At 48.0% G+C, this 21,554-nt stretch overlaps 2 protein-coding genes across 15 annotated transcripts in view; both read right to left on the bottom strand.

The window, feature by feature from the left end:
• Positions 1-237: 237 nt before the first annotated feature.
• On the bottom strand, positions 238-3,957 carry LOC100544684 (uncharacterized). The gene is made up of 2 exons (XM_085211699.1): positions 2,737-3,957; positions 238-1,818 (listed from the first exon to the last, which is right to left on the bottom strand). Exons 1-2 carry the CDS (start codon positions 3,298-3,300, stop codon positions 901-903), a joined length of 1,482 nt encoding a protein of 493 aa, XP_085067825.1. The 5' UTR covers positions 3,301-3,957; the 3' UTR covers positions 238-900.
• A 376-nt stretch (positions 3,958-4,333) lies between these two features.
• RFX2 (regulatory factor X2) overlaps positions 4,334-21,554 on the bottom strand; it is a 55,142-nt gene continuing 37,921 nt past the window's right edge. For 13 of the 14 annotated variants that reach the window (XM_085211853.1, XM_085211854.1, XM_085211849.1 and 10 more), the window contains 12 exons: positions 18,279-18,460; positions 15,031-15,150; positions 14,054-14,169; positions 13,093-13,211; positions 12,651-12,763; positions 10,684-10,835; positions 9,782-9,879; positions 9,129-9,278; positions 8,523-8,731; positions 8,039-8,192; positions 6,349-6,391; positions 4,334-6,211 (listed from right to left, as the gene is read on the bottom strand). In XM_085211853.1, the coding sequence (XP_085067979.1) occupies positions 6,102-6,211; positions 6,349-6,391; positions 8,039-8,192; positions 8,523-8,731; positions 9,129-9,278; positions 9,782-9,879; positions 10,684-10,835; positions 12,651-12,763; positions 13,093-13,211; positions 14,054-14,169; positions 15,031-15,150; positions 18,279-18,460 (1,566 nt within the window). In that variant the 3' untranslated portion in view covers positions 4,334-6,101. The remainder of the gene's footprint in view (positions 6,212-6,348; positions 6,392-8,038; positions 8,193-8,522; positions 8,732-9,128; positions 9,279-9,781; positions 9,880-10,683; positions 10,836-12,650; positions 12,764-13,092; positions 13,212-14,053; positions 14,170-15,030; positions 15,151-18,278; positions 18,461-21,554) is intronic. The other variant, XM_085211851.1, reaches the window with a different exon arrangement.

Here is a 21,554-nt window from a genome sequence, read left to right as displayed (position 1 = left end):
GGGGGGAAGGGAGAGGGATGGGGTCCGCCAAAGGGGGGGGAGGGATGGGGTCCTCCAAGGGGGGGGGGGGGGAATGGGGTCCTCCAAGGGGGGGGGGGGGGATGGGGATGGGGTCCTCCAAGGGGGGGGGGGGGGGGGGGGGGGGGGAGGGGGGGGGGGGGAGGGGGATGGGGTCCTCCAAGGGGAGGGGGGGGAGATGGGGATGGGGGGAAGGGAAGGGGGGAGGGAGGAGGTCCTCCAAGGAGGGGGAGGGGGAGAAGACATTACAACAGGGTCTGAGCGGTGAAGCCCTTAAGTAACACCCATCCTAAGGGCCCACTCCAGAGCCTGGCTTGCCCTCCCTGCTGCAGCAGAATAACCACAAATAACCCAAAGAAGAGTAAAGGAGGAAGCTGCTGGTGGGACAGTACCCCCACTCCCCTCATCTGCCCAACATAACACCACAATACTAGAGAAAAAAAATAACGTCACTCTCACAGCCAGAAAAGTGCCTGGAAATGTCACCTGTCTTTATTGAGCATTCCACATCTGAGCTCCTCAACTTCATACCAATGCAGCCAACACAGCACCTTCAGGCCATGGTGCCACCATTCCGCCACGCTCAAGCTCTTGGTTTCCCCATCAGCAGCCCCAAGGCGTGGGGGAGTGATGGGGAAGAACCAGTGACCATCACCTGAGCACAGACCCCAGTGCGGGCAGGGAGGACGGCTCAGGCATTGTGAAAAGCTTTGGGTGCTGCCCTTCCCTGAGCATTCTCACACCAAAACAGAGCCACACGCAGCGGCGGTGCCTCTATGGGCCACAAAGAGATGTTCTGCTCAAGGAAAAAAAAAAAAAAAAGGAAAATAAAAAATAATAATAAAAAAAATAATAATCCCATAACCCAAACGTCAAGGAGCCTTAGTGCTCGAGGACAAACTTCCCTCTCCCAATGCTGTTGTAGAAGCCTTTGGTGCCATCGGGCCCATGGGGCAGGCGCAGCACGCAGGACTTGGGCTTCACAGCCAGGGGGGTTCTGGGAGGGGATGTGGCATCCACAGAGGGGCTGTGGGCGGTGCTGCTGTGCCACGGGGCCCACGCGCTCCCCCAGCCCAAATCGGGGCCCTTGGGGGCGGCACTGAGGCTGAAACCCAGCTCTGCAGTGAGCGGAGGGAAGGCCACGCTGGCCAGGAGCGACCCAGCGAAGGTGCTGCTGAAGGAGCTGGGCTGGAAGCTGTGGCCGTGGGGCCAAGCGGGTGCCGAGAGGAGCTGTGGTGAGGCCACAGCCGACTCCGAGGAGCTGCAGAACAGCGAATCCCCAACAGCACAGGGAAAGGCTTCGGCACGCGCCTCCACCAGCTCCTCCTGCTCAGCCTCGTTCCTCTTCTTGGATCCCTTCCCCGAGAGCCTCACCACACAGATGCCACGGGAGCAGGGCTGGCCCAGCTCCTCGCAGGCCCTGCGCGCGCTCTCCAGGCTCTCGTACTCCACCAGCGCACAGCAGTGGCTCAGCAGCTCAGGGAAACGCGTTGCGTATTTCCTCATGTCCGACGGCAGCTTACGGCCCGGCCGGAGGATGCGGATGGAGGCGATGGCTCCAAAGGGGCTGAACATCTGCGTGATGGTTTCAATGAAGTTCCTCTGGAGCGGCGGAGGCGGGCCCGGCTCCGGGGGCAACGGGTCCCAGGCCAGCAGGAGTTTGGTGGGAGGGACGTTGAGGATCGAGTCGGGGATGGGGATGCGACGGCGCACTTTGGTGCCCTCCTGGTTGACTTCCAGCAGCTCGGAGAAGCGAAGGGCATAGAGTGTGAGGCGCCAGTCACGGGTGAGGTATTTCACCTACGGGGAGAGGGATGCTGAGCCCGGAGCCATCGAGCAGGCACAGCCTCACCTCAAGGCAGCCATGGGATCATTGAGTTGGAAGGGACCTTTGAAGGCCGTCTGGTTCAACTCATTGTAATGAGCCAACTTGATCAAGGCTCCCATCCCTCCTTAGGGCCCTCCAGCTCCATCAGGAGCATTGCTGCCTCACCTCGGTGCTCTCCAAGGGATGTAGTGCCCACCACCTCGCTGGTCTTCTGTCCTGGGGATCAGTTTTGTGACCCTCCACTGGATGCTCCAACAGCAGCACAATGTTCCCCTGAACTCCATCATCAGGGTCTGCAGGAGGAGGCCCCTAAAGGCCATGGAGATGGCCATGGATGGCACAGAGCTGCGTGGTGCATTGACACTCCTGAGGGGTGAGATGACATCCAGAGAGACCTGGACAGGCTGAGCAGCGGGCCCAGGGAAGCCTCATGAGGGTCAACGAAGCCAAGTGCAAGATTTTCAACTCCCACACTGTTAGTACAAGGTGGGGGACAAAAGGATGGAGCTGTTGGGATGTGTCCAGGGGAGGGTCACAAAAATGATCCAAGGGTGGAAGAGCAGACAGGTGGGTGGGTGCCCCATCCCTGGAGATATTCAAGGTCAGAGGATGGGGCTCTGAGCACCTGGCAGAGCTGTGGGTGCAGACAGGTGGGTGGGTGCCCCATCCCTGGGGATATTCAAGATCAGAGGATGGGGCTCTGAGCACCTGGCAGAGCTGTGGGCATCCCTGCTCACGTAGGAGAGTGGAACCAGACGGCCTTTAAGAGTCTCTTCCAACTCAAACCATTCTGTGACTCTGACCCACATCTCCCCACACAACCCTCCCTTCCCTGCTTCACCCACCCAACAGAAGCCCCCTCCTGCCCACCAGGCACCAAATCCTCCCACCTTCTTGAAGGATGTCAGCAGCTTGATGCTGACAAAACCCAACTTGTTCTTCTGGACGTGCTTCAGGAGGAAGGCATCCTTGGCCAGGTTCTCATCAGAGAGGTAGAACTCCACCTGAGACACAATCCTGCGGATCAGCTGCGGGTCAGGGATGGAGTAGTTGCAGTCGAACAGTTCTGAACCCACAGCATCACTCGTATCACAGAAACTCCTGGGAGAGCAGCAGGGACATGAGAATGAGTCGGCAGCCTTCGGATATGCAGGGCTGCCCAGCCCCAGTAGCAGCGGGGTGGGGGGCAGAGATGCCATGAGCCCCAGGTCCGTTGGTGTGACCTGGCTACAGGGGCTCAGAGATGGGCACAAAGCAGGACAAGTGCTCAGCCCCACGTACACCCACACAGCCACGTACCTACTGGAGCTCCTGAAGAAGCTGTCTTGGCTGAGCAAGCAGCTCTGCGACGGGAGGTGCAGCCCAGGGAAGGAATTTCTTTGGGCAGACAGTGGGGTGCTGCAGCTGGGCTGGGAACCGAGCCCCAGGGCCACCATGGAGCTATGCGATGCCATGATCCTTCATCTGGGACATCATGACATCAAGGGCTGTGCTGGGAGGCTCCAGGAGCCCCATAGCAAAGCCCATCTCCCAGCAGCAACCCCAGAATAGGGATGGGAGAGCAGAGGCTGCGCCCTTACCTGCGTGGCAGCACTGGGAAGTGTGGGAAATCCTGACACTACATCCTAGAGCTGCAGGGAGCAGAGCCCAACCTTCCCACCTCCAAACTAAGGCTCCTGAAAGTAAGGGGGAAAAGAAAAAGGGAGAAAAAGCCTTAAGGGCTCTCAGGCTGCTGGTTTATAAGAGCTCAGAAGGGGCCCAAGGCTGAGCCCTGCCCCAAGCCCCACCAGCTCCACCTGGAGCGTATCAGTGGGTTAAGCAGCCCCAGCTGAGCCCTGGCTGCAGGATGTTGCTGCCAGGGCCATTTCTGCCTCAGTTTCCCTGCCTTGCGCAGGGGCAGTGACAATCACATCAGGAAGCTTTGGTGGCAGGCAGCATTCATCTCCTCGTGCTGCCAGGGTGACAGCAAAGCCCTTAATCCTGCATGCCCACATCCTGATGGGAGAAAACAAAAGAGCCCTAAAGAAAGGGGAAAAGGGGCAGGCACCCCCCGAGGGGGGGACACTGCGGGGCAGACGGCCCACGGCCCGAATAAGGGACGGGAGGAGATCAGGGATGAAATATCCCTATGGCTGAAGCCCTTGGTGGGGCTGCCCATCTTTTGCTGGGACAAAAGATGACCTTCAGCCCATGGGGTTCAGCTGATGCACCCTGTGGCAATGGGATGGGCTCTCGGAGAAGCCAGGGCGAATGCCCAGACTTTGCCTCACTGCCAGCCCAAAGCCTGCCCTTCTGCCATGAGTCACGGGGAGCAGCAATGCCAAACCACCTCTGGGTTGTCCCACTCGCTGGGGTTCCCTGTGGCCGCTTCGTCTGATGCCCACCCCCCCAGGACAGATTTGCATCTCCCCCCAGCCCTGCAAAGCTGCATTAGCAGTCTGCCACCTCCTCTCAACGATTAAAGAAGAAATGGGACCACAACAACTATTGTGCAGGCCTGAGCATTTGATATACATTTATTGCTATTCGGGTTTAGCTGGGAATTTTGTGCATATGGATTTGAGGGGGTGATCCAGACTCCTCTTATGGTGCTGCACAGCTCCAGAGCATCTCAGCTGGCCGTGGGGAGCAGGAGGTGGTTGGCTCTGGTCCAATGCAGCACTGAAGTTAGCATCACACTCTGTGGGAGCAGGGGAATTTAAGACTTGGTTGCTCGGTTGTTTTTTGACCATCATCTCTTATTAGCAGGATGTGAGGGGCAGACACTGACCCAGGGAGTAATCATAGTCATTATTTACAGATAAATCCAGCTTTCTCATTTGTCTCTTCCTACTGTGATACGAGACATTTACAGACAGACATCACCCTGACAGACACCAGCACGGAACAGTAAGAGGGAAAGATGTACACTGTACACGCTTTCTTTTTACTTTCCATTTCTTTTAAAGTGTCACAGCTACCTTAGTACCACACTCTGAATGAGTAAATATTATATTTGGATAGAATATACTCTGATATGCAAATGTACACGAGGCCCCTGGAAAAGCTCACATCAAACATACCATATAAAACATCATTAGAAATAATTATAATAAAAGCTATTTATGACACAGCCTTTATTCACAGAAAGATTTGCCTTGGGGTTTGCTTTTTGCAGTTGGCTTGACAACAGACCCCCCACTGCCTGCAGCCGTGCAGAGCTGCCTTGGCTCAGCCCCACAGTGATGGCACAGCAGGGAAATGTCCCTGCAGTGCTGAGCGTGATGCCAGCCACGGCCACAGGGAGCCCCTCCCTGCTGCAGGGCCAGGGTTGGAGCTGGAGTGGAGCGCCACAGAAGCAGGTCTGCCAGCCTGTCCTAAGGCACTGCGGTCGCACACCCTCCCCCATGCTCTGGATACACCCTGTGTAGGGCCACGGTGGTATTTTAGCAGGACATCAAGCTAGAATTCTACAGAACCTGCTGAGAACCCAGGGTGTGAGATCATGCCCTCTGTGTGGGTACCCTGGAGAGGATGGGAACATCCCACCCCGCAGACATGGGCATCAGAGCCAGCTTGGTGTCCAGCTGTTGCGTCCTCGGAGTCCTTTGGTATCTTGGGTTGGTTTGACAGCATCCCAGGATCGCTCGCAGATGGAACACGTGGCTGGCAGGACGTGAGCGCAGCAGGGAGGGCTCATCCCAAATCCCAGGGCACGTATGTGTGCCACCTGGGGGGACCGGCTCGGAGCACAGCCCCGGACAGGTTCAAGAAGTGCACGGTACCACACGCCCAGCACAAATGATTTGGCAAAGTCAGAGCCAGGACAGTGCGTCTTAAAAGGCTGTAGGAGAAGGGTCAGGCATTTTTCCTTCCTCTTGGGCACTGATTGGTTCAAGTTTATATCACAGTGAAGTCTGAGAAGTGGGGAAAAAATCCAAATTACCTTCCCTGAAAGAGAAAGCCTCATTTGCCCCATTGTTCAGTGGGGCACAGCCTCTCCTGCCAGGCACAGTCAGTCCAAAGATGCTTCAACCTCTCTTTAGCAGACTTTGTCCTTCACCCTCTTCTCAGCTGCTGGCAGAGAGCTGGGTGCAGGCAGAGCCTCCTTCTGCCCCCCATCCGGGCTCACCACCCGCAGCCCCTCCTCAAACAGCAGTAAACAGAGAGAGAAACTAAGAGGCACTAATAGCACAGACGTGGGGAGACTCAGGCTCGAGGCTGCCAAACCTGGCTCCAGATGTCTCCATCCAGCTGGAGAACGGCCACATCCCCGTCAGATCTCCTGCAGTGAGTGCCCGGTGTCGCTGCGCTCTCGCTTCACCAGCGGCTCCCCCACGCTCCGGGAATCCGTGTCCACTTCGCTGCCCAGGTCACTGATGTGGTCTGCAAAGGGAAAGGCTCAGCATCAGGCTGGTCCTGGGGATAAGAGGTCCTTTTCTCCAACAGAGTGAAACGGAAAGGCCGGCACGAGGTTCTCCCACCCGCAGTGATTCAATCCCGGCCCCACAGAGCTTTCATACCTTTGTCCAGCAGTGTTGGGGACATGGATGTGAGGTCACCAAACTGAAAGAGAAAGGAGGCTTGAGGTGAGTGAGGATTGTGGAGAGCCAAAGCATCACACCTGCAAGCCAGCATCTGTCTCCAAGTAATTCCAACAAGCAATTGGGTGAAGCCACGAGCACCAGCAGTGCCAGTGGTAAAAAGCAGAACACAAAACTGACTACACATTTGGTGGAAAAGTTTATCACTTCCATCTAAACCTCTGCAAAAATACAAAACACAAAAACCCAGGGTAGGATCAAGCTCTGGAAAAGGGCAAGAGAAGATGTTCTGTCTCTTAAGTGCTGCCACAGACTCCTGGCCAGGGTGCTGCCTCTTCTCCAGACAGTGGAGAAGGACAGCAGAGAAGGTGCGTTTTCTCCAGCCTTCTGCCTCTGTCAGGCAGCACAGACATGCTTTCACCCCTGCTGGGCTCTACCAACATTCCACCTCTGCACACTGTGCAAAACCCTTTTGTTCAGGTCAGGAAAGTGCTTTGGCTTTCAAGGCCACAGTGCCAAGCGTAACCAGTGAGCTGGTGACAACTTTTGTTCTGGAGATGTACTGTCTCCATCTGTGACAGGGTCTGAAACTCTGAAAAACTATAATCATAATTCTGAAAGGTCATAGAAAGTTGGGCAGCAGCAAGAATTGAAGACAGCAGGAGTTATAAAGTGAGCAATGGGAATAGATGGACACAATTCATTGTCTTTCGCTGGGAAGAATCAGCCTCCTCCTGGAGAAAAGAAATATTGCAAGAGTGTAATAAAGGAAAAGCAAAACCTAAAGGATGAAGGCCTCCCACAGCTAGGTTTTGCTGGAAGGTCCTCTCTGTCTTTCATGTTCTTCTAATATCAATAAATATAGAGGTTTCAGGGAATAGTGTGCATTCACAACACTGCTGTCATGAGGCAGCAGCATGGGTCTAATGGAGGGGAAGAGAAAGCAAAATGGATGTGATTGATTTGTCTGACTGCCCTACATGAGCTCCACGGAAGGAGGAAAATAGCATGGACTTCACGGAGCAAATAGCATCAGTTTTAATCTAACAGCAGTTTCTATATTGCTTTCACAGGTTGACTGGAACCTTTTAAATTTGGGCATGTCAGAATGAAATGTTGGAAGTGGCTTCAGCTGGGCAGGACAGGTCCTGTTTGCAAGCTGATTTGATGTCTGATTTGTAGTTAAAAAACCCACAAAACTGAAAAACAAACCTCTCATCATTTCTCCACAGAAAAAATGGAGAGGGTGGCTGACTGTGCAGACAGCTCTGGGGTTTGCAGGAGTGATGTGCACAGAACCACTGGAAATTGCAGGAAAAACTTCTGGAGATTTTGGTTTTGGCTTAGTTTTTGTATTGGGTGGGGCTATGGCAGGAATACCAAAATCAGATTATGGAGAGAAGTTAGTAGGTCTATTTCCTTCCTCCTCCAGGATTCTGAAGCCCAGCTGATGCCCAACTGCCCCAAAACGATCAGCCCAGGTATTAGTGAGACAGGAGGGAAGATGCTCAGGTAGCTGGATCCTTGTGCCAGGCACTCAAGTCAGTAAACTTCTCAACAAAGATGGTTGTAAAACATGCTCATTGCAGAGTGCTGCTTGTGAACTAACAGTGCTCCTTTACATGCTGCTTGGTTTGGGCTTGTTTCTAGGGGAATAAACAATTCTCACCTCTCCCATTACAGCGATTGGTGTCTCCCCTGTTGCCTGGGCAACACGATGCTCTACCAGATAAAACATGTATTCATCATACAGCAGGCGAATCAGGTGGAAGGAACCAAAGCTGGCAGCGCTGCGCAAGGTGAGGTCACGGATCACCATGGAGCTGGAGAATGGCCAGAAAGAAAACAGTTAGGATGTGTTTTACACTTGCATCGTGGCTGATGTGAATTCTTGATCCTAAGGCTACTGTGAGTGCTTTGTTTCTAACTCCAACCAAAGAGTGTCCAAGAACTTTAAGAAATGAGTTGGTGGGGCATCCTATCTCCATCCCAAAAGGATACAGGTGGGAACACTCTTTTGCACAAGGGCAGAACAGTCAGCCAGAGCTGCATGTGTGTAAAGGTGTAAAGAAGTTGGCTTTGCCTTTTCAAGGAGTTATTTACATGCCCTGAGCCAGATACAGAGCTATTACCAAAATGAGAAGAAAACATACCTATAGAAAGACCATTTCAACAGGAACTGCCTAGCTGCCTTGGGGAAGCTGGGACTGCCCTCGTGATGCTTCAGGACTTGAGTAACAACATTATCCAGCCAACTGGCCCACTGGTCCAGGGAGCTCTGCTGCTGCAGTGTGAGCTTGAAATCCTGCTCCAGCTTTTGCACCATGCCTTCCTCACACTGGCACACCCACGAAGCTTGCTCCTGCTCAGGAGGAAGGGCTGACAGTCACTCACACAAAGCCTGCTAGTTCAGTTTTTGATGTACCCCAGCCCAGGAATTCAACCTCATTTCTAGTAGGCAAGGTCTCCAAACCAGCTCTGAATCACACCTCTTTTGATCTCTCCTGACCACAGTACAATATTACTATTAGAACAAAATCTCTATTGCTAGTAGTACTTCTCATGTTCATGAGAGCCTTCTCCACTATTCACAATGAGATGACAGATATACCTTGAAAAATAACACCAAAACCTCACATTAAATAGTTCACTTAATCACTTTTTAATACTGGAAATAACATGCTGGTTACCAGCAGACAGTCTCACTAGACAGTTCCAGTTCTAGACAATATGGCCCAGGAAAAGATACAGAAAGTTACCTGCACGTTGGCAAAGTCAACCCGATTGAGATCGCTGAGCATCTGGTTTATCTGGGAAGTGTTCTGCAGCACAGCACGAGCAGCCTGAGCCAGGTGGTTCAGGGATGTGTATCTCCGCAACGTCTGTGCAAAGGCACTCACTACTCCAACCTGCAGCAGAGCAGAGCACGCAGGGGACTGAGACCAGGGCGCAGCGGGGCTCAGGGGTTAACTCCTCTCAGTGCTGAGCTCAAGAATGCAGCATACATTAGCTGGGGTAACCTGCATGGTTCCTCTCAAGCTGCTGCCTAATGTGCACTCAAGCACTTTTGCAGCATCTACTGAGCGTATCTCGAACTGGGAGCAAGCTTCACAAATCCATGGTGTTAGGAGAAAGACAGTAGGAGCCTTATATTCAGCCTCTGTGGTGTCATTCAGCTTCTGAAGTGTCCTGCACTTTCCATTCAGGCAAGGGAATGGCTCAACAGGCAGAGCATTATCAGCTCAAATGAACTGCCTGATCTTGCCCTGCTCCTTGCTGATTCTGGTTCAGAATTATTCTTTATGCTGTGTTAGTCTGGAGTACACATAGCCAAACTCCAGCAGTGATTTCCAGTCACCGTGGAAAATGACAACACACACACCCTGTTCACTATCATGCTTTCTCTACTTACCTTTGTCTGGACAATCTGGGGGGGGAATTCACTCATTGCGTTCATCAGCCACCCTTCCAAACTCTTGGCAAAATTACGAATCGCCTGTGTAAGTGTGCCTGCAAAGAAAGCTGCAGAGTTAGAAAGGCTGTTCCACATTGTCTTTACACACCACCTTTCTGAATCAGAACTGCTGTGGAAGGCACAGCCACTGATTTGGTAGTTGTGGTCTCAGTTCAGCATCTTGGGTCAGCTAGGTCCCAAAATGCACTCAAACAGCTCCTTAACTTATTTGTGACCCATTTTAGCTTTCTCTAATTGCTGAGACAGACTGACAGAAGCGGATCACTGGGACCAGGTTTTTACAGCACTGCTCAGCCCAGTTTGTGGCTAAGTTGTAGCCCTGGGAGGCTGACAGATGCATCAAAGTAAGGAGCCAAATCAGAGTGAAAACCCCCCACATCCCATCACTAATCTCCCAAGTGAAAGTTAACCCTATTTTTCCAGGAGGTGCAGGAGGGGACAGCATGGTCCTGTGTGAACAAAGATACGGTCTCCAAGGAAACATCTCACAAGGACTTGGCACGCTTACAACAGCTTGTGCATTAAGCCTTTGCTTTTACCTTGACTTATAGCCAAAGTCAGGAGACGTGATACGAAATGGAGCCTGTTTTAAAAGACCTGGGAATTCCAAGGGCCACAAAGTTATGCCTACAGAGAACAATGCTGTGGAAGGAAAATTGTCCTTGCCCAAAATATTAGCCTGTTTTACAATGGAAATCTTTGTGGCAAGTGGTAGCCAGACAGCGTGAGTCACAAAATGCAGTCCTCCAGACATTCGGTGACTCAGGAGCAGCCCAGCAAGGAGCTGGAGCAGGAGGCAGCACTGCCTGTGCCCTCCTGGTCTCACTGCAGATACTCACTGGGCACCGGTCGCAGCACATCGGGGATGAGAATCTCCACCAGGGCCTGGTACAGGATGTGGTCACAGCTTCTCATCCACTTGAGGATGGGTTCGTATTTACACAGAGTGATCAGCTTGTCTTTTGGGAGGGTCCCTTCATGTTCTTCTTCACTGCAGGAAAAGGGAAGCAGCATTAGCAGCTGATTTTCCAGGCGTTTCACACTTCATCTGGATTTCTAATTTCACTTTTCAGCAGAAAAAGCAATTCACATTTCTTTCAAAAGGAAATCTCTGATCATTTGTACCAATCTCTGACTCTGCAAGCACCTCTCCATCATGGGATCAGAGCTCTGACTGTGGTTTCACCTCAAGCCTGCATTTCCTGTGCTTGGCCTCCTTTTGCTTTCTCTACCTTCAGCCTCCCTTCACACACACTCATGTTCATGTGTACCTAGGAATCGTCCTACAACACAGCACAGCTGGCTCCTCCTTCCAGCTCTAGCTGTTCCCAAATCCTTCACACCTTTATCCTCTCCCCTATGACAAATATTTGCAGCAAATGTTGTTTGAGCAAGTTAGCCAGTGCTGATGGACACTGCGGTCAGTTTTGAGGTGTCTGGCACCTTTAAATGCTACAAAATTTTCATACGCAGAAAGATTTGATGAGAACAAATTGTCTCCAGCTGAATGAGGTCCATGAGCCTGCATTCACTTCACTTTATAGATGCACGGAAACTTTTTTTTGCATGATTAAGGCATAAGATATTTGTTTAAACAGCAGGCAGAGAAAACTGAAGCCTCACTGCACTGCCAGAGTTGCAAGTCAGAGCTATTAAGACGCTGCACTGGGAACTTACAGGGAACTTTCCCCATGCATTACATCAAAATCATTAAAGCCAAGCCTTTGATGGACTATAAAGAGGTCCTTATACCCTCTGCCTGAGAGGTTTTATCCACGGGCGTAGTCCTAGAACACTCACATGGAAAAAACCAGCTGTCAACTACCTACACTTTCTGTTGAGTTGAACCAGATTCTTCATTTTATCACATTTTCAAACAGTTTGGCACGTGGATAACACTTTGTTTTTATATCCATACTTACAAAAGAGGGGCTAGAGTGCTACCTATCCTGATTAATAGCTGTGCTGTGCAGAGGTATGGGAGCACACTGCCCTACCAAGGTGTGCCAGTTTAGGCAGAGCTCTGTGCAGATGCTGCCCTGAGTCTGCTCTGACCTAGCTCAGCTCTCTGCTCTGCTGCCAATGCCTTGTAGATGTCCCCTGAAGTAAAAGATTCTGAAACCATCAAAGAGCTACAGTGTTTCTCTGCTGCAAAATATTCACTGGATAACATCTGCTGAGGGCAAAAGGGCTGTACTCTAGGGATTATTATGGGATATTTCCTTATTACCCAAACTTTTATCGTTTTTCTTCCGAATATAAAACATCAGTATCTGAAGTCCTCATGTAATTACTGTGAGTGAACAACACAGACTTTCAATACACATCCTAATGAGAAACCATCACCTTTTCAATTCTCTCTATTTTCACTTATTTCCCTCATACTGTCTCTTGGCAGCAGACTACCAGTGCATAAAGGAAGAAGAACAGGCAATAACGAGCCAGACAGGAGCACAAAGCCAGGATCAGAGCAGCTCAGTTTGTCATTATCTTCCTCAAGACATGAGGCACATACAGACTTGGTCAGGCACCCAAATAAGTGAGCCACTCAAGGCGTCACCAAAACCTCAGTGTTGGAGATGCTTTCAAAAGCAGCACCCCATTTGCATTCACCCAAATGCTCCCTGTATTTCAGATTAGGATACAGGAGGCATGCCAGGGGTGTACCTCATCAGAAGTAGGTATTTCCAAGTCCTACGAAGCACTCAAAATGTCTAGTGAAGCTGAAATCACTTCATGCATTTTTAAAAGACAGAACACATCAAGAAAAGGATCATTCAGAAATAATGAAAGCAGCACGGTGTACCTGGATGGCAGGGCAGCAGAGCCATCACTAGGTGGTGTTTTAGGACTCCAGAAGGACTGCCACAGTTTCTCAATATAATGAAACTGAAGGTTCATTACAACATCCAAAGTTGCCTAACAACAAAGAACACATCTCATTAGCTGCTCTGTTAGCATCTTGTACACAGTGTCAGCATGTATTTCAAGTGCTGACGTTTAGATTAAATAATTTACAGGAAAAACAACAAGAAGTGCATTGTTTTAATAATCGATGTAGTACAAAAGAGGTCACACCATGAAAAAAATAACCAAGTGCAACACTTGAGTTGCAATACCTAGTAAAACAAACACATCCTATTACAGTTTAGCTTTTCCTGAGGGCAGCATGAAAGAGGTGTACATGAATTATGTCCCATGTCGTTGAATTGATCCGTTAATCAATTAAAAATATTCAAAGTAATCACCTCGCAGTGTCTCCTGTAAAGAAGCTGAAGAGTTTTCACATCGTTCATGGTGACTCCTTCTTGTAAGAGGACGTTACCTAGATCGGGGGCTGGGAACTCGGGAAAGACGTGGGTTACATCTAGGGAAAAGAAGAAGGGGAAGTTGGTAAGAATTAGAAGCACTCAGTTATGCAGAATACAGACACATACAGGATGCTTCTGTCTCTGGTTGTTATCTTTCACATTTTAATTGGGGGTGAAACTGTTGAAATGAGGCTGATAAACGAGAACTTCCCTGATTCCTGCTGTTATAATGGGCGAAAAGTAAACAACTGCAGTCCATATGTCCAGCACGTAAAGGAGAATGTTTTCCTTCTCTTTGTAATAAAAGTAACAAGAATACATTGTCCTCGTGTAATGTGCTTCCCATTAGATTTTCTCCAAGGCCTGAAAAACATCCCTTTGTAATCTCGAAAGTACAACGGACAATGTAACTGGATATCAGGCATACCAGCAGTAATTGCATTTCAGAGAATGCCTGGAGCTGGGCTGGGATTTTGTATCTCTACAGGACATTATGGAAACACGTAGATCCATGACCAGTATAAGTAGAGAGCCTGTCTCATCAGGAGAGGCCCCACACTGCAGGCTGCGGTGTAGGGCAACAAACAGAATGGCTTCACTCTCCCTGTTCTACAAAGCTCTTCAGAATAGTGTGGCTTGGAGAGCTCTACTCTTCCATCCAACATGATTGAGTTAAAAGCATATCTAGGAATTGACAGAGCCAGTGGCACTAGGATGAAGTTTCCTGTGGGTACAGGAGCAACACAGCAAATGAGACATTCCAAGAGTGTACTAGAATATAGATTTCTTAGAAAAGAAGAAATCCAGAGCAGGCAGGGCTTGCTGGACAGGGCCTTCCTTCCTCTAAGGTGATCAGCCCAGATGTGCGACATCAAATCCACGAAAGCAGTCTGCTCACCTATGAACTGCTGATGGTGCTGACTTTGAGCAGCAACTGATTGCTCAGGGGTTGTGTGCAGGCTGCTGTTGGAACCGGCTTCTGCCACGCCATCCATTTTCTGAGCTGGTCTGTACCTAGGGTTAGAGAATGCCCTGGTGTTACACACGCATGAGCAAACATATCACATGCAACATGGCCATGCTGTGAGAGATATGGACTCCTACAAACTCATGATGCTGTAGAGCACTTAATTAAAAAGTTCCATCATACAATAAAAGAGGTTACGTCCAAAGCCAGCATTTGGAAGGCTGACTATTTCTATCACTTGCTAAAGGTGGCGAATGAGAATCTCCTTTGGGAAAGCACTACCCAGGAGAAGATTAAATGGGTTAAGAAATTTGCCCAAGGTGGACATAAAAAAAAAAAAAGAAAATGAGAAGCAGAACTGGTGTGGATGCCAGAGTGCAGACTCTGGAGGTGACTTTTGCATTTGCTTTCTTTTCAGGAGCAGAATTCATTTCTTCTGCTTCATTTCTTCTATACTGTAGCATGAGCCAGAAGTGTCAGCACTTCCAGGAGACAATCCCAAATTCCTCGGCACTCAAAACTGCTCAGACACAAGACTAACTACAGCACTTTAACTTGCATTGTTGCAAGTCCAAACAACCCAATAACCCAAACCCAAGAAACAAACCAATGCAAGCCCACAACCCCTTCCTGTGATCAGGTACAAATAGCTGCAGAGCTGAGGTCCTAAGCTATTGAGCCAGGGGATACAGTGAGGAGTGGTCTATTCTGCAGTAAGCTCTGTAGCACAGGCTGAACTCAAGCCACAGCAAACAGAACAGCGGATAAATGCAGCTTGACAAGCCAGAATTTCTCCTCAAGCCTTCTGCTGCTCAGACCAGGCAGAACCTGGCAGCCCCATTCTTGGGGAGGACCCCACAGCAGCTCTGGGGCACAGCAGTGGGTGCCACGGGGCTGGGAGCACCTACCTTTGCTTCTGGTGGATGGGTTGCTGCCTCATGGCCATGTACTGCGTGTCCTCCTGCAAGCGGTTCAGCGGAGACTCTGGCTTCAGCCGGATCCCATAGTAATGGTATTTGGAGTTTCCCCTGCAATTAGCAGCATTAAAATTGCTCAGTGCCAACTAGTCAATGGGAGCAACCTCACAGCCCTGCTATTTACTCTCAGGCTTGTTTTGACAATCCACTCCTTACAGTGCACATGTGTTTGTTGCCAACGCTGTCTGAACACTGACCTAATGAATGCCATCAGCTCCTATAAAATTCATGACCACACGTCACAAAGTTCAGTGACATCCACATGTGAAATCTGGCAAGGTTTGTTCCAAGCAGCCAACAGCGACGGGGGAGAACTGACAAGTGTTAAAGTAGAAAGCATTGTTAAACAATGACAGAGACCTCAAGGGACGCTTGGCACTTTGATTAGAGCTTAAGAATTTCCTTTTATATTGAAACTAAACTTTTATCTTCATCTAGAGTTGGATGAAAACAAGCACAACTGAATGGCCAGCTATGATAAGAAAGCCACCTCTCTGGTGTCTGCACTTTAACAGCAACAGTTAAGAGAATTTGATCTGCTTTTGGCCTTGGGAATTGCTCATTTTTGCAGTTTCGTAAGATCTGAAAGCTTTTCGCAAGAAAAAGAGGCTGAATTTCCTTCTCCTTTGTAGGTGCATAAAGCTGCTGTGACACTCCTCAGCAAGAGGCCTGTCCACCCATCACATTGGACAGATGTCTCCATTCAAGTTTTCCCACCAAACCAGGACTTTTCCTCTGCAGTGGGGTCTCCAATGTGCTCTCACTGCTTAAAGTTACAGCTTAGTGCTTCGTATGACAGTGTCTGAAGGCACTTTAAATCCAATGATGTCTCCCACAGAGAAATTTAAGAGTAGTATCAGTTGAAGAATTAAGCTGGTACCCAGAGAACTTTTTATCTTGTGGGAATTCTCTCTTTTCCATTTTTGGCTGCTTTTATTTAAATCTTTGTCACTGTAATGTAGGGTTTACACATGCTCAGGTGTGAAGCATGCTCCAAGCAAACCTTAAGTGATTCTAAGTGCCTGCAAATTAAATAATAAATGCCTTGATAATGCAAATGAATGAATAAGGTGGTGGACAGCTATTTCCATATGTATGGAGGTGTACTGTAGCCTTTCAAGCTTGCACATCTTGAATATTAAGTTTATTACTTTTTTTGTTTCTGTCTTAATTACAAAGTTTTCAAGGTTAACCGAAACCTTTTAGTGATGGAATTCAGAACATCACAGACTGAAAGAATACCTGGTGAATACTTAACATTTATATCACAGGAGATAGATATAAAAATAAGTTTAAGAACTGGACATCAGTTCCCTTATTACATCAATTTCCTTCTTTTTACAAAAGAATATAAGATCTATTAGATAATTTAAAACCTTAATAAATAATGACATGTCAACCAAGTAGCATTATCATACATTGAAATAAAATATTCTGACTTTTTTTTTTAATTTCAGTCTTCCATGGTGAAAATAAATTCTGAAATATCAGAACACTGCCATCAATCAGAAATTCCATTTTCTGAGCCTTTCTATTTTCAAGTCCAATCATCTTTCGGGTCACAAAGCTGAAGGATTCTAGAGCAGCTGTTAAGAGTTTGAATTTTTCCTCCCTTGGTAGGATTAAAGAATTTTTCTCCTCTGAAGAAATGACTTCAGAGTTCTTACATTGGCACCCATCTTCAGAAATCCAAACTCTCCCCTGCTCCTTCTGCAACTGCTACCTCCCCATTCCAGCTGTGGAACGCTCCAGGCACATCTGGTTTTGTTCTACTCTGGAAGACCAAATATCCAAGCTTGTATTTTATTATAGAAAGTTATACAACCAGAGCAATCACTGCTTCTCCAGTGTATTCACTGCTTTTTTAAAATCAGAAGCTGAAGTAAAGTGCAATGTCAGCTGTCCAGGCCGTGCATATACCCTGGATGCTCCCCTGAAGGACACACATGCCATTACTGCAAGTATACTCCCTTAACTTTCACCTTTCTCGTTACACCATATGGGTCTGTGATATTTTAAAACAAATATCTGTTATGAAGATTCAGCCTTCTTCTTTGTGAATTTCAGAAATAAGGCATCTCCATATCTGCAGGGATGTCTGAACACCTTGTCTGTATCAGGGATTTGGGATCTGTTCCCACTGCTGATGGAGAACTTTCCTGGATCCAGAAGGAACTCTGCAGCAGAACAGCAGCAACGGTGATCAAGAGAAAACAATGGGCTGAAAAGCAGCCTGGGTTTAAATAAAATGTCCTTAGATTCCTTGAGAAACGGGCTTAGATTGAATTCAGGATGAGGTGCTGTCACCAGAAACCCAGAACATGTCTGAAATTAACATTCTCACCCTGCTGATTCCCGTTCAGAAAGAGCTTTGCCTCACAACACATGGAAATCAGTCCTGTGATTTAGCATAGCAATTTTTTTTCCTACAACATAATGTTTGGTTATACATCTCAGAAGAAAGACCCGTGCCTGCCAAGTTACCCTTGGTAGATTTTCTATGTGTGTGAGAGGAGTTGCAGATCCCACAAGAACAGTGCAATGCTCTTTTTTTCTGCAAAACATGAGGCCACATGCTTTGTTCTTGAGAACAAACTACAGCCCCTGAAATTAGTGGCTATACAAAAGTAATTAATTAATTTTTAATTAATCCCTGATGCAAGGAGCTGTACAGCACCCACAGCCATGCACAGTGGTGGGGGAAGGCGAGATGCAGCTGAGCTTGGGAGCTGTCACTCTGCACTTTGATGGCCCAGCCAGCATCTATCTCTTGCTTGCCTGCACCTTGCCACTGAGTACACACTGAGAGCATCTCCAGCTCACCCACAGGACAGCGTGCCACAGAATCATGGCATGGCTTAGAATCATAGAATGGCCTGTGTTGAAAAGGCCCACAATTCTCATCCAGTTCCAACCCCCTGCTATGTGCAGGTCACCAACCAGCAGCCCAGGCTGCCCAGAGCCACATCCAGCCTGGCCTTGAATGCCTGCAGGGATGGGGCATCCACAGCCTCCTTGGGCAACCTGTTCCAGTGCCTCACCACCCTCAGAGTGAAAAACTTCCTCCGAATATCCAACCTAAACCTCCCCGTCTCAGTTTAGGTTGGAAGGGACTTTGAAAATCATCCAGTTCTGGGAAGCTTCTCCCCACCACCTCCAGCCCCAGCTCCCCCACCAACCTGGTTCCCAGGCGGCGAGTCCTCAGCCCCATGAACACCGACCGGATCAGTTTTCCAAAGGAAGCAGCGTTCACTGGGTCCAGCTTGTGCTCCTGGCAGTGCCTGAGGTAGTGGTTGTAGAGAGAACTCCGGGGCAGGCTCACACCTTCTGCTGTCTCGTAGTTGTCCAACAACCACTGGAGCTTTAGGCATGGAGACATAAATAAAGAACACGTGAAAGTCTAAAGAGGGCTGGAACGGGCTACAAAAACCAACGGCAGCGCTGCATGTCAGCAGCAGTATCTGACATTCAGAGTTCAAGAGAACTTAACACTGCGGGGTTAATTTCTATAGGTGATAATTATGCCAGCAACATTGTTGTAAGAGTAGAAGGATCCCCGGTCCAAAGCTAACAACGAAACAAAACCACCATCAGGTTTTGCTGATCCTGCCATCTCAGTGTCCATCTTGCATTTGGATAAATTCCTGTGGGACCAAGATAGAGCTGTCTGCCAACAATGAAGACATTAAAAACTGCCTTGGATGAATACATTTCAGAGAAGCAAAGACACTGCAAAGACTTTATTCATTTGAAGATTGGCATGTCTGCAGCTGTTCCCCTAACAATAAGTAGTTCACCACCCAATCTTGGAAATCTGAGGTGTTTTGCCTATTATTTTCCAAAACCTGTTGCTTGAACTTCTTCTGACATTTCTGTTGATTACAGTTTGCAATTAAATATAAATTATTTATATCCAGATGGTCCGAAAGGGTGAAAATGGCAGCACGGGATTTAAAACACAAAAAAAGTCAAAAATGTAATCTCCTTTAATTGGCTAAATGTCAAATTCAGTATCAGTAAACGTTGTGTTCTATCAAGGGAATTTTTGAAGGAACTCAATGTTCAAATGGATTAAAATCAATAGCTTTGGTGGGAGTCCTTTCACTGACACTGGGGCTATTTGGGATCAGTGCTCTCCCAACGAGTCTCTACATCCAGACCTCCTCACATACATCTATGTAAAGGTGGCACAGCTCCATCAGTGCAGCTGCATTTGCAGCTCATTAGTAGCAAAACAAAGTCAACTTCTGGAGGTTAAAATGTTCACCCCATTATCTCCTTACAACAACGAAGTCAAGAACATATTGTACTTAAGCACAACCTTAGAAACCAGTGGGATTCAGCCACGTGCATGGAAGTATAAGCTGGCCTATGCTTCAACCCTCCCCACTCATACTTCAATAACTGCCTTTTTTCTATCATTTTCCCTTGGTGAAACTTGAGGGTCCCAATTCACCACTACACTGCTTGAGTTTTATGTCAATAACTGTGAGAACACAACCTGCAGTGTGCAGTGACGTTTCTGACACCTCACTCAATTCAGTTTTCAGTTTCTGCATTTCCCACCCAACTCTGCTCTCATACAAACGCTTCTGAGCCACAAGCTATCAGCATCTACAGATATGATCACCCACATACTGAAATTTCAACTTCTGCTATGCCAAGGAAGCTGAATCCAACGAAGAAACATAATTAAAATGATTTCTGTTATTGGGTTTGACCCAACCTACCCAGACATTCGGATCATAGAATTATAGAACATCCTGAGTTGGAACGGACCCATAAGGATCTTCAAGTCCAGTGACCACCAGCAGCGGTGGGCTTTGGAGCAGGGCACAAAATGCCACAGCAGGAAGAAGAAAAACCTCCTGCTCAGCTCCCCAGCCTGTTTTTCAAGAGCCACGTGTCTGCCCCCTTCAAACCTCCCTCCACTCGTCACTGCTTTGCACAGCAAATGAACTTTCTGGAGTCCAGACCCTACAAACCTATGAGGCAGTGACTGCTGGTGGCCTCCCTGCCCCTGTCTGCAGCAGGAGATGTGGTGGGCAGCCCCCAAAAGGCCACTGCGACCCCAAGGCTGCGATCAACTCATCCCTTAGAGCTGCCCCTAACAAAAGCACTCCCCAGCACTCAGGACATGAAGAACCAGCAGCAGTTCTGCCTCTCATCAGTCCATACCTGTGCTTATTTTCACCCATCCCCTATATTTAAAAAAATAATGATTAATAAGTTCTGGGTTTTTTTTGTTTTCTTTACCTTTTATTTATCCAATGGAAGATAATGACTATGGCCCTAAATCCAAGCCTTAAAAAGCAGTCATTTCAATCTGACCCTGGAGGTTTTCAATCTAATCCTACAACATCTCCTCCATCTTCCAACACTCTGCAGTGGTTTTTAACATTCCTTCAAACACTATGGAGTTTCACAAGATTAACTCCCACTGCTGAATTGGAATTTGATGCAGAATGCAACAAAAGAACTCAAAAAAGGAATGCTGACGATATAAATAATTTTCAAAGGATGATTTTTGCTCTTCCTGCATTACCAACAACGCACTGGGCACTTAAAATAAGAACATTAAAGATTCTCCCTGTTTGCATTCTCTATTCTGTTTACTTTTTGACACTGGGCTCTTGTGACAATGACAAAATACAGTTTCACTTCGGTCTGTGTTCTGATCAGGCTCCAATAAAATCTCAGTGCAGCTGTTTGTGTTACAAGCACCGCAGAGGAACATTTCCATTTTGTTTTTACTTACAGTTTATTTCTATCGAGTGTTTTGATGTAAAAAACAACCCTTTAACACAGCCCTTGATTCAAGGAGGATCTGAAGGTGAAAGAAGTGACGTTGTGTAAAAAGGAGAAGCTCAGGTTTGGAGGTTTTGTTATAGAACCAGTTGTGGAACTGAACAAACCCATGAGGGCACACACCTGTGGGGCACACGTGGGAGCTTCACTCAAAGCTGGGACGTCCCACAGCTTTCCACTATTAGATATCACCAAAATCTACACTTTTTCTTCAAAAGTTTTCTTGAAAAACCATCACTTTTCTGCCTCTGCATCATCTGCGAGCTCCTCACTGTCAGAGAATAATGCTCTGACCCAGAGACTCCAGAGCACACTTGTGAGCAGAGCTTTTCAGGAACAGTATTTGCTGGACATAATTTCAATAGAAGCATCACTTCTCACTGGTATTACCATTCGCTTTGCCTTCTACACTCAATATTTCAAGTGCACTTAAGTAACTTCTCAGAGTTTTCAAGGGTAATTTCAGTTATCAGGAGTGGCTCCTTACGGTGTGGATTTTGTATAAATTGAGTTATGTAAAAAAAAAACCCTCTTGATTGAGATATATTTTGTTTTCCTTAAAAAAAAAACCCTGACATGAAAAATCTGCTGATGGCCATAGAATAAACCATTATCCTAAGTATTTACAAATTTGCAAAAAGTGCAGT

This window comes from Meleagris gallopavo, chromosome 30 (assembly GCF_905368555.1).
Source record: "Meleagris gallopavo chromosome 30, MGAL_WU_HG_1.1, whole genome shotgun sequence".
Lineage (NCBI taxonomy): Eukaryota > Metazoa > Chordata > Aves > Galliformes > Phasianidae > Meleagris > Meleagris gallopavo.
Note: the sequence above shows the minus strand (reverse complement) of the source record. Positions and strands in the feature narration are given on the sequence as shown.

What these genes read in the sequence shown, in the direction of transcription:
- LOC100544684 (XM_085211699.1), bottom strand. Translation starts at nt 3,300, where the DNA reads ATGGCATCGCATAGCTCCATGGTGGCCCTGGGGCTCGGTTCCCAGCCC. An exon ending in TGCTGACATCCTTCAAGAAG is followed by an intron (nt 1,819 to 2,736) that starts GTGGGAGGATTT and finishes CTCTCCCCGTAG; the next exon opens with GTGAAATACCTCACCCGTGA.